Raw genomic sequence first — 11,701 nt, forward strand, 5'->3', positions numbered from 1 at the left:
AGCTAGGAAGTTTATAAACAAATATACCATGAGAAGTGAAAATCATAGAAGACAAAATTGATGGATTTAACTACACAAAAATGGAAGCATTTGTATGTTGCTCCAAAAATATCATGAACAAAATTAAAAGACAAACTGAGAAAGACTATGATAATAACTGGCAAAATGTTAAGGGAATGAATGTATATGGAGCTGCCTCCCCTTTAAGAACTATCAAGCAAGTGATACCACAGTTTGCAAAAGAAGAAATATAAATTGATGAAAAAATGTACCCAAATTCAACTTAATAAGGAAATGCAAATTAAGATACTAATGACATAACTTTCTTTGTCCATCAAATTGTACTTTCATACCTTGCTGATACTACAGATTGGAAGAGAAGTCTTTAAAATGTCTACCAATTGATCTAGGGATTCCATTTCTAGAATTTTATTCTAAGAAAATAATTAAGAATATGCAAAGGCGTTTATCCATAAATGTTTTTTTTTTTTTTTAAGATTTTATTTATTTATTTGACAGAGACACAGCGAGAGAGGAAACATAAGCAGGGAGAGTGGGAGAGAAAGAAGCAGGCGCCCCGCAGAGCAGGGAGCCCGATGTGGGGCTCGATCCCAGGACCCTGGGATCATGACCTGAGCCAAAGGCAGACGCTTAACGACTGAGCCACTCAGGCACCCCTAAATGTTTATTTTTATATTGCTTATTTATAACAGCAAATTATAAAAACAACCTTTATGTCCATCGATAGGAAATTGTTTAAATAAATTGTAGTTTGTCCATTCAAAGGAACATTAATCAGTCATTAAAAATGATTATGTAAGTCAGGGATCAGCCATTTGTGTTCATTGGCCAGTTGCCTGGTTTTGTAAATAAAGTTTTATTAGGACACAGCCATGCCCATTTGTATGGCTGCGTATTAGTTTGCTAGGGCCGTCATACCACTGACTGGGTGGCTTAAACCACAGAAATTTATTGTCTCACTGTTCTGGAGGTTAATAATCCAAAATCAAGGTGTCCAAAGGGTATGTTTTTTTCTGAACATTGTGAGGAAAAGATCTGTTCCAGGCCTCTCTCCTTGCTTTGCAAATGGCCATCGTCTGTGTCTTCGCCGGGTCTTACCTCCATGTGTGTCTGTGCCCAAATGCCCCCTTTCCCTAAGAATGCCAGTCATATTTGATTAGGAGCCCACCCTACTCCAGTATGACCTCATCTTAACTGATTACATCTGCAATGACCCTGTTTCCAGAAAAGGTCACATTTGGAGGTACTGGGGGCTAAGACTGCAGCATATGAATTTTGGGAAGGCGCCATTCATTCTGCGACAGCTGCTTGCATGCTACAGAGGCAGAGTTGAGTGGCTTTGACTGAGACCATGCAGTCTGCAAAGTCTAAAGTCGTCACTTTTCAGGAAAAGTTTGCTGACACCTGCTACAGGTTTTGATGGGGAGAAGATTCAAAAATATATTCTTAAATGAAAAGGATTACAATAGTACCTTTTGGAAAATTATCTCATTTGAAAATATCTATGTGCAAATAATGAGAAAGGCAAAGAATATACATCACAATATTGTTAGTGGTGATCCTTGAAGATCGGCACTTTGAGTAATTCTTATTTTCTTTTAACTTGTGTTTCCTAATGTTTCTATTATAAACATGTATTATTTTTGCAATTATAAAACCAAAAAATTTACACCAGCATAATGTATAAAAGCTAGACTGCCACGTTGTCTTTGTAAGCATGGGGTAGAAATGAATTTCCACACAGTATTTATTCCAAATTCTAGTGTGCTTCCCTATACTGCGGAGGCTGGAAATCCGAAAACCACATTTTTTGGACTCCCCTGGGGTTCTGGGTGCAAAATAGATTCTGCCAGTAGACGGACCTGCATGGGAAGAAAGCCATCATCTTGCAGCTTTGCCCCTCTCTGCCGGGGGCGTTCAGCTCTAGCTCTGAGCTAAGAGGGGGTTGGGCAGTGGCTGTCTCCCCCTTGGATTGCAGCTAGAGCGAAAGTTCTTGGAGTCAACAACGTTCTGATTCCCTGCCTTTCTGATATCATGGAGGCCGCTACACCCTGGCAGGCCAGTTCTGCAGTGCTGCTCATTTTTCTAGAAATTATTCTAGGACACATAGCCGAGAGGCAGGCTTTCCAGCTATTTTATAATTAGATAAATCTTCCTGTGCCTAAAATAGCTGATTTATTGTTTCCATGACAGAACCACAACTGACATAAGGGTTCATGAGCAATTTGGGGACCAGCTTGTGCTAAAGGAAATTTTCTCCTGAAAGTACATTTTTTTGACAAGTTGAATGAAAATTATTCAGAGGCATCGATATTTCAAGTTGCTTGGACTCCATCTGAATTGCAGAATGAAGAGTAGAAATAATTGGAACCATTCTGCCAAATCTAAAACACAGCTCAGATCCCCCAAGTATAAATGCAACAGGGTCAGAGATCTCCTCACTTTTATGAAGATATGCAAATAGAATGTGGCCTTAAACTTTTTCTACAGGGGATCTACTTTCTCCATGAGCCTTATCTCTAGGGGATTTGAGGAGGAATGGTGAGGGGCAGGATTCAATCTGCCTGTTTGTGAAATTTCAGCCTGATGAACACTTTTTCATTCTGGTAGCAGCTCAGTCTTTCTGATTCCTCCCATTTCTCCATAGTATCTGGGTGCACAGGGTCGTGTGGTCTGGTTGTGGCCCATCCCTCTGCCTCTGGTTTCCCATATGAAGTGGCTAGTCTGGCCTGGTCCCTAGACTGAGGACTGCTGAGGACCACTGGTCCCACCTTGGGGGTGGGCCACCATGTTCTTACCCACTGGTCGAGCCTATGACTCCAGTCCTTGCCTCTGGTCACAAATCCCCCTTCACAGTAGCTTCTTTCTTCTTCCTTGAGTTCCCCGTAGGTCTGCTGGTCTTCCCAGGACACTCCCAGCCCCACTGTAGGATATCCAGATCCCTGGCATGCGCACAGCAGGCTATGGGGCCAGGAGCCTGCCCCAGGCCCAAGAACCCAGTCATGCCCTCTGCCAGGGGCCCACACTGCCATGTTGATATGGAGTCAATGAGGATGTGGGCTCTTCCTGGCCTCCCAAATGGAGCCCAGGTAAATACCCCTCTGCTGTCAGCTTTCCTCTGAGCACATCTAACCTGGATCCATGCTGAGGTTTCATTCTTGAAGAGGGGAGGCCAGGACACATGTACCTGTTTCTCTTGGGTCCCCATCTATTTGGAATGAAGGGGTGATGTTTTCACTTCTTCTCAGTTAGGGAATTTCTCCATGTCATAATCTACTCCCTTCCAAATAGGTCAAACAGGACACCTGACAGTCAGGCAGGACTTTGTAGAGGAGGGTAACATGGCTAGGAAGAGACACTCAGATGGTTATGGTGGGTGAGTCAGAAAGGGGAAGCTGGGGCTGAAGAGTCCTAGAGGGAGGTTGTAGGAAAGTTGGTTTTGGGTTACCATCCTTTGGCAAACAGAACAGTTCAGGATAGTATTTGGAGGACAGGCTTGGAACCTGCCCACCTACTAGCTTTGTGACCTTGAGCAAGTTACATAACCTGCCCAAGGCTCAACTTTCTTATTTGTAAAGTGGGGATCATAATGGCACTTACCTCAGTGGTTTGCTGTGTTACAGGACATAATGCCTGTGAACGCACAGCAGGCACTGGGCTCAGGCTGATGCACAGCTTGGCCGCCATAACCAAGGCTGTCACGAAACTTTCAAATGCTACTGTTGTGAGTACCAAGAGGGAAAACCAGCTGTAAGTACTACCCACATGTAAGTTGTTACTTGTTGTATGATGTAGGTTGGCGAGTTTGGAAGAAGTTGGAGGGTACAACCTCGTCTTCACTGTGAGGCATGCATGAAGTATGAGTGGCTATGGACAAGAGACTGGAAGTGGAAAGTGATAGAGAGGGAGTCCCAGAAGAACCGAAAATGAGTCCAGAGAAACAAGAAGAAACCAGTCAAGGTGATGCCAATGGTAAGTGGGAGGGAGGAGGGCCACCTTAGGGACCTACATGCTTAGGGAGAAGGCAGCAGTATTGAAGCAGAGAAAAGTTGTAGTTTTAAAAAAGACAACTCTATATAAAGATCAGTGTAATCACATGCTGCCTGGCCTTCTGTTGAATGTGATTATTCAAGTTGATACATCATTCATAAAACTACATTTGCAGGCTCTAAGAATGACATTTGTCTTCCCCAGAGTATGTGATAAGAATTTTTTTTGTTTCTTCTTTTGCACTTTATTTATTTATTTATTTATTTGTTCAGAAAGTGCATTATTACAGGGTCTGTCCAGCCATGTGACTCCGTTGGTACCAGAATTCTTGGACCCAGCACATATCCAGGAGAAGGCCTTGGCCTGTGAGGTAAACAACATACAACACATGCCTGCAAAGGAGTCCAGAGGTCCACAGCCCAAGGACATATTTCCCCCTGTATGGGGCGGTAGCATCTCCAATTCCTCAGCAAAAACCATACAGCCCAAGCGGGCTGACATCCCCAGTTTTTCAGCAAAACCCATCCTGCCCAAGCAGGCTGATACTCCAAGTTTGTCAGCAAGAACAATCCCACCCAAGCAGGCTGACACCCCCAACTCCCCAGAAAAAATTATCCCACTCAAGCAGACTGACATCTTCAATTTCTCAGCAAAACCCCTATCACCCAAGCAGGCTGACACCTCCAGTTTTTTAACAAAAATCATCCCACCTAAGCAGGGTGATACCTCCAATTCCCCAACTAAAACCACCCCATACAAACAGACTGATATCCTCAATTCCCCAGCCAAAACCATCCTACCCAAGCAGGCTGACACCCCCAATTTTTCAGTAAGAACCATCCCCCCCAAGCAGGCTGACACCCCCAATTTTTCAGCAAAAATCATCCCATCCAAGCAGGCTGACACCCTCCATTCTTTAGAAAAAATTATCCCACCCAAACAAGATGACATCTCCAATTCCTCAGAAAAAATCACCCTGCCAAAGGAAGATGGCACGTCTGCTTCTTCAGAAAAGAACATCCCACGCAAGCAGGGTGACACCAATTCCCCAGTAAAATCCATCCTGCCTAAGCAGGGCAATAGCCCTAAGTTCTTAGCAAAATCCATTCTGCCCAAAGGGGCCAACACCCCCAAGTTGTCAGCAAAAGCTTTCCAGTCTAAGCAGGTCAACAGCCCCAAGGTCTTAGCAAAAACCATCCTGTCCAAGCACAGCCACACTTCCAAGTCCTCAGAGGAAAGCCTCCTGCCCAGAGAGGGTGACATCAAGTCCTCAGAAGATACAGTCCACCCCAAGGAGGGGGACATCACCAAGTCCTCAGAGGAAACCATCCAGTCCAAGAAGGGTGACATTCCCAAGTCCTCAGAAGAAGCCATCCATCCCATAGAAGGCAGTGTCCAGAAGCCATCAGAGACAATGGAACTCTTGGAGGTGGACTTGGTGAAAATGATCCTGAGCAAGGAGGACTTTGAGTTGGCACTCAAGGAGGCCGGGGAGAAGCTGGTAGCCGTGGACTTCTCAGCCACCTGGTGTGGGCCTTGCAGGACCATCAGGCCCCTTTTCCGGTCCCTGTCCTTGAAGTATGAGGATGTGGTGTTCCTGGAAGTGGATGCTGATGAGTGTGAGGAGCTGGTGAGAGACCTGGAGATCATTTGCATCCCAACCTTTCAGTTTTATAAAAAAGAAGAAAAGGTGGGAGAATTTTGTGGTGCTATTAAAGAAAAACTTGAAGCAAGCATTGCAGAATTAAAGTAATTGTGAATTCTGAAAGCACTGTTAACAGTCAGCTGGTTATAGTTTGTGATTTTTTTATTTACGAAAAGAGATGAGACATAACGAAAGTATATGTCTGAATGACACCTGCTCATAAATGATGAAGTGTTAACTCCACCTTTTCAAAAAGTAGTAAAAGCACGAAAGCATGATGTGACCATGCTTTCGTTGGTAGGAAAGGGTGATATTAGAATTTCCTTTGGTGGAGATTAGGAGTCTACCTGTCTCCTATTTTTTTGATCATGATTTTTTTGGAATTCACTCTTGAAAATTCAGTTCATTTGGTGTTAGTGGCAACATTGGAAATTTAGACAATTCTTCTGTAAAAGTACATGATTTAAAGATGAGTGGAGACTTCTTTTCTCATTTGGGGTTTCTGATAAGATGCTTTGGGAAATAAAGAATTTGAAAGGTTCACATATCCTACCTAACCTCCTCTAAGTGCGGGGAGTGCTACGGAGGCCTCAGGAAATCCCATGGGCTCACCAAGCCTGCATGGGATTCCTTGGTGGCAGAGTCAAGACCAAGGCCATGTTCCCAGATCTCAAGTGCAGCAGGCCTCTTTCTACTAATCATGCCCACAAAATCCGAGACAGACTTCCCAGCTTCTGGTTTCTCAGACCAAGAGCTTTACTATTCAGGTCAAAGTCAGGGTGATCTTCCATGCCATTATGACATCAGCTCCCTGGTGACAGAGTTCCTACTTTGTCTCCTGGTAACTGGATTTCTGAAACCTGCTCCCAGACGTCTCAGAGCCCAGAGGCCCAGGTCTGGGTCACAGATGGTGGCTTGGTCCAGAGTTTTTGTGTTTTAAAAAAATGTGTATGTGATACACACACATATAACAGCATGTATTTAATGTATACACTTTGATGAATTTGGGCATATGCATACACCCATGACATCATTACCACAGTCAAGGTAATAAACATGCCCCTCGCCTCCAGAGTTTCCCTGTGTGTACTCTTTTTTGTTATTGTGGTGACGGTGGTGGTGGTAAGAGTGCTTAACAGGAGATCTAACCTCTTAACCACAGTTTAAATGCACAATACTATGTTGTTAATGACAGGCACTCTGTTGTACAGCAAATCTCTAGAACTTACCCATTCTGGAGAACAGAAACTTCTACCCAGTGAGCAACAACTCCTCATGTCTCCCCCTATTCCTCGTCAGCCACCATCCTGTCTTCTGCTGGTCCAGTCTTTTAAAGAATTTGAACTAGTTGTCAACATTTCAAAAAACCAGGATTCCCTTTTAAACCTTGAATTCTAGCTTTTCTTGAAAAAGTGTAAAATCTGGCAATCTGGGCTTGGGTTCCCTCAGGAAACCAATCTAATCTTAGAGGCTGAGTGGCACTGCCTCCCAACAGTGGTGAGGAACCTCTCTGGCTTCTTTTATGTGGCTGAGTTGCAATCCCTATCTAAGTTAACCGCAGGAGGGGGCTGCCCCAGCAACTCCCACTCTGTGCATTATCTCAATCATAGACCTTATCTGAGCCATGAAAAATAACCACCTAACAATAGAAACAAAATGCCATGCATACCTGGACTTTTTTCCAAAAACATTTGGAATGACTTACATAAAGTATTAATGATAAGGCTAACAAATTCATGAAAATGAATAAGATGTCAACTGAGGCTCATATAATCACTCTGTCTGAGTGGCACATTTTGTTCTGAGCTTCTTAGCAGTGTGGATGGGGTGGGGGTGAGAAAAGGCAAACTCAGTAATACCCAGATATCATTACCCCAAAGGAGAAAACACTGGAATTTGAAAAATGAGTCAATGATTTCCCATAACTAAATTCTTGAATGAAAATTTTCATCTGGGAACCTCTGGATGAGGTTCTTGACAGTATTTTTTATAAGAAATTCAGAAACAATTCTCATATAGTTATTTCTGATAATAATCTCTCATAAAAGCCAAAGCTATGATCATAAACCACTTTTCAATGAGGGGATTTGGGAGTAGGGTACAAGCACATAGCTTTTATTTTCATATAAATGGACTCCTATTAATGATCCATATATCTATTCTTTTCTTCTGGTAGAGAGACCTTCCTCTGACTTTTTTCACTCAGATGTGTTCTTGTTTTCCATATTGAACAGGCTGGTTTTAATGTAACTTTATCTGCTTAGACATTTAGGAATTAACTCAACCCCTCCGCTACCAGGGCCCCTTTTGGATAACCTAGCCCTGCAACACTTTAGACTGTGTAATTTGGAGGACCAGGGACCTCCAAATCTAACATTAATGAGTTACACCAACAACTATTTCTGGAACTGTAGTATTGCAGGTTTTTTTTTTTAATCATAGGTCTGTCTTTATGTTTAGGTTACTAAGTGATGACATGGACAATGACCTAAAGAAAACCCTTGAAAATAGTCGTGATAGATTTTTCAGGTGGTTTTAAACCATTCCTGATGTAAATCAAGGGAGGAAGGCAAAGCACAACTCTGCAAAGTCAACTCTGCAGGGTCAACACAGTGCAGAGCAAGTGGGGGCTCTCTGACATTCCAATTTATCCCTCCAGATGCAGGGATAAAATCTAAACTACCAGATAATCAATTCATGTCCTTCAAACTACCCACCCTAAGCACCATTTCTCTGGACTGTTTGGATAATAGTTAAACAGTAACCAGCTCAAAGCTCTGTTCTCTGGCACAAAGCATGAGTATGGATGTTCTGTTTTGCTAATTAAGAATCATGCACCTAAAAAAAATGAACCAAGCAATTGTCATCACCTCTACTCTTGAGCATGAAGGAGAAATAAGAAGCATTTCTAATGAGAAAGAAGATTCCAGATAATCATATTGGCTGTGCATGATGACAATCTAACTAGAGCCCTAACAAGAATCAGTGGAAAACCTGTTTGCTTTGATAAGAAAACTCAACAACAGTGCTGGGTGGCTCAGTCAGTTAAGTGTCTGACTCTTTATTTCGGCTCAGGTCATGATCTCAGGGTCATGGCATGGAGCCTGCTTAAGATTCTCTCTCTCCCTCTCTCTTTGCCCCCCTCCCCCTGCATGTGTGCTCTCTCTCTCTCTCTCAAAAAAACCCCCAAACCAAACCAAACCAAAACTCAACAAAGTGGCAGTATTCCAAGTTATCTCCAATAATTCAATAGCTTCCTTTTGATTCAATGATAAGTGACTGGGAATCATTATGGAAAAAGGCCTCATTTACAATAGTGACAAAAAGAAAAATAAAACACCTGACAATAGTCCTAACAAGAACAGTAAGGATTTTTAGGACTAACTCTAAACACTTTGAGACAATACAAGTAGATCTGAATAAAGTGAGACACAGTCCATTTTCCATATTGATAAGGAAGATTGAAAAATGTTGAGCCTTTTCACTTGAGTAGACTTACTGTGATCCCAACCATCTCATTGAGATCATTGGGAGAACCTGACAAAACACTTAAAAATTCAAGAATAGATAGGAAAAAGTTTTAAGAAGTAATGAAGAGAAATTTGCCCTATCAGATAGTAAAATGTGTAAGTAGTACAATACTTGTACAGTAAGTGAAGGGATACCAATAAAAGTACTGATGAAGGGGTCGCCTGGGTGGCTCAGTTGGTTAAGCAACTGCCTTCAGCTCAGGTCATGATCCCGGAGTCCCGGGATCGAGTCCCACATCGGGCTCCCTGCTCAGCAGGGAGTCTGCTTCTCCCTCTGACCCTCCCCCCTCTCATGCTCTCTCTCTCATTCTCTCTCTCAAATAAATAAATAAATAAATAAATATTAAAAAAAAAAAGAAGTACTGATGAAGAAAGAAAAGAGAGTAAGGAAACATAATAGTAACCAAAATCAGACTACAGTATGTAAGTAGTAATATATTAATTTGATCAAATGTGAGTGGGTAATTTAAAAAAAAATTGTTGAACATTAGGTTTCTAGGGACACCTGGGTGGCTCAGTCTGCCTTAAGCTCAGGTCATGATCCCGGGGTCCTGGGATTGAGCCCCACATCAGGCTCCCTGCTTAGCAGGGAGCCTGCTTCTCTCTCTCTCCCTCTGTTGCTCCCCTTGCTTGTGATCATGCTCTCTCTCTCTATCAAATAAATAAATAAATAAATAAATCTTTAAAAAAACCCCTCATATTAGGTTTCTAGGCCTCCATACTTGAAAAATCAGTTTCAGTATTTGTGGGTGGAGTCCAAGAATCTCTCCCCTTTGTCCAAGTTCAGCCACCCCCCACCCCCCACAAGCTCCCATCCTGTGTGCGCTGTAGTCCCTAAACATGCTTCCTCTGGACAATTACTCTCCTGCAGAGCATCACCTTAATCTAATGCCCACTCATCTCCCCGGAAACCCACAGCCCTAGCCCATGAGGATTGTCTTATCCCCAGATTGATCCCCTTCCCACAGCATTTCCTTCCTGAGGCTCAGTTACTCAGTGTGGAAAACCACTGCTAGAGAGAAAGGGCTGCCCAGTCAGGCGTGGGGGAGAGATGGGGGGGTTCTTTGCTGTCCAGGTTCCATATAAGAGGCTAGGGCTTGAGCAGGTTCAGTCTCCTTTGAAATTTCCCCCTTGGTAGGAATCCTCATTAGCATGCCCCTTATTGTTCTGATAATCCAGAACATTACTGTTGGAACAAACACGTTTCCACAACATAATCCCACCTCAGTGATTGAATTGCCTAACCCCATAAGGACCTTCCTCCCATAGGAACCTCTTCCTGTTCCTATAATTTGTAAGGCTGCCTCTTTTTACATTACTAGATGGAGCATCCTTCCTTTGTACTCTCTCTCTCAGATTGGTTCCACAGGCCTAACAGGAATAAGAAAATAGGTTCATTGCTGAGTCATGTTTACAGGGTTTTATAAGATAAACTGAGGCATATTAAAATTTTTTATGAGTTTATTTGAGCAAAAATTGATTCCAACAGGGAAGTGCCAAACCGGAAATGGTTAGGTGCACTCTGCCAACAAGAGCCAGAGGAAGACTTGGTGTAGAGAAGGTGTGCGAGCAGAGAAAGGACATTATTTGATTGGCTGTAGCTTCAAGCCTAGTTGGCTGTTTGTGATTGGCTGTCCTTAAGTTTTGATTTCTTAACCTTGAGGCATTTACAGGCTTAGATTTTGTTTGTTTGCAGATCCACCAGGCCTTAGAGCCACCTCTAAGATTAGATCTCTTGTTATTTAATTAATTTAACAAAGGCTAGAATTCAGCCCATTGAATTCTAGAGCAGAGGTGTGAGGGTGATTGTTAAATGCCTTTTAAGAGACTGGACAAGTCATTTGAGTTTCTGCCTTTGGCTCAGGTCATTATCCCAGGGTCCTGGGATTGAGCCCCATGTCGGGCTCTCTGCTCTGTGGGGAGCCTGCCGCTCCCCCTGCTTGTGCTCTCTCTCTCTCATTCTCTCAGTCAAATAAATAAATTAAAAAATATATATATACTGGCCAGATGTCTGAACTTCACTTATTACATGGATGGCCTTCCTTCTCCTCGTGAATGGAACAGCAGGTGGGAATGAGAAGAGTGGTTTGCTCTTCTAGATTCACTGACCAGAAAAAAAAAGGAGTAAAAAGATCAAAATACTAGAAACAGAATGATTCCTATTTTCTGTAAAAATTGAATAAAGTATTGTTTTTTGTTTTTAAAGATTTTATTTATTTGAGAGAGAGAGAATGAGAGAGAGCACATGAGAGTGGGGAGGGTCAGAGGGAGAAGTAGACTCCCCGCTGAGCAGGGAGCCCGATGCGGGACTTGATCCAGGGACTCCAGGATCATGACCTGAGTCGAAGGCAGTTGCTTAACCAACTGAGCCACCCAGGCGCCCGAATAAAGTATTGTTGTTGGCTCTCTATGCATGGATATTTTTTCTTTCGTTCTATTCTTGTTTTTTTTTTTTTTTTTTTTGCTGCTTTACACAGACAGTGAAAAGAAAAAGCAATTAATGAAATGCTTTGGA

General features: G+C 42.7%; 1 protein-coding gene across 2 annotated transcripts; it reads left to right on the top strand.

The window, feature by feature from the left end:
* Positions 1–754: 754 nt before the first annotated feature.
* Positions 755–6,730, top strand: TXNDC2 (thioredoxin domain containing 2). Of its 2 annotated transcripts, none has more exons than XM_006742554.3 (2): positions 755–3,993; positions 4,284–6,730. In XM_006742554.3, the coding sequence occupies exons 1-2, from the start codon at positions 3,891–3,893 to the stop codon at positions 5,762–5,764; spliced, it is 1,584 nt and encodes a 527-aa protein (XP_006742617.3). In that variant the 5' UTR covers positions 755–3,890; the 3' UTR covers positions 5,765–6,730. The 2 variants fall into 2 exon arrangements, with proteins under 2 accessions (XP_006742617.3, XP_081658708.1); XM_081802582.1 differs by having other exon boundaries at positions 4,301–6,730.
* Positions 6,731–11,701: the final 4,971 nt, after the last annotated feature.

This window comes from Leptonychotes weddellii, chromosome 13 (genome assembly GCF_054177405.1).
Source record: "Leptonychotes weddellii isolate Sample4059 chromosome 13, ASM5417740v2, whole genome shotgun sequence".
Taxonomy (NCBI): domain Eukaryota; kingdom Metazoa; phylum Chordata; class Mammalia; order Carnivora; family Phocidae; genus Leptonychotes; species Leptonychotes weddellii.

Coding starts and splice junctions, on each gene's coding strand:
- TXNDC2 (XM_006742554.3), top strand. CDS start 3,891: ATGGACAAGAGACTGGAAGTGGAAAGTGATAGAGAGGGAGTCCCAGAA. Junction 3,994..4,283: donor CAGTCAAGGTGATGCCAATG/GTAAGTGGGAGG, acceptor TTATTTGTTCAG/AAAGTGCATTATTACAGGGT.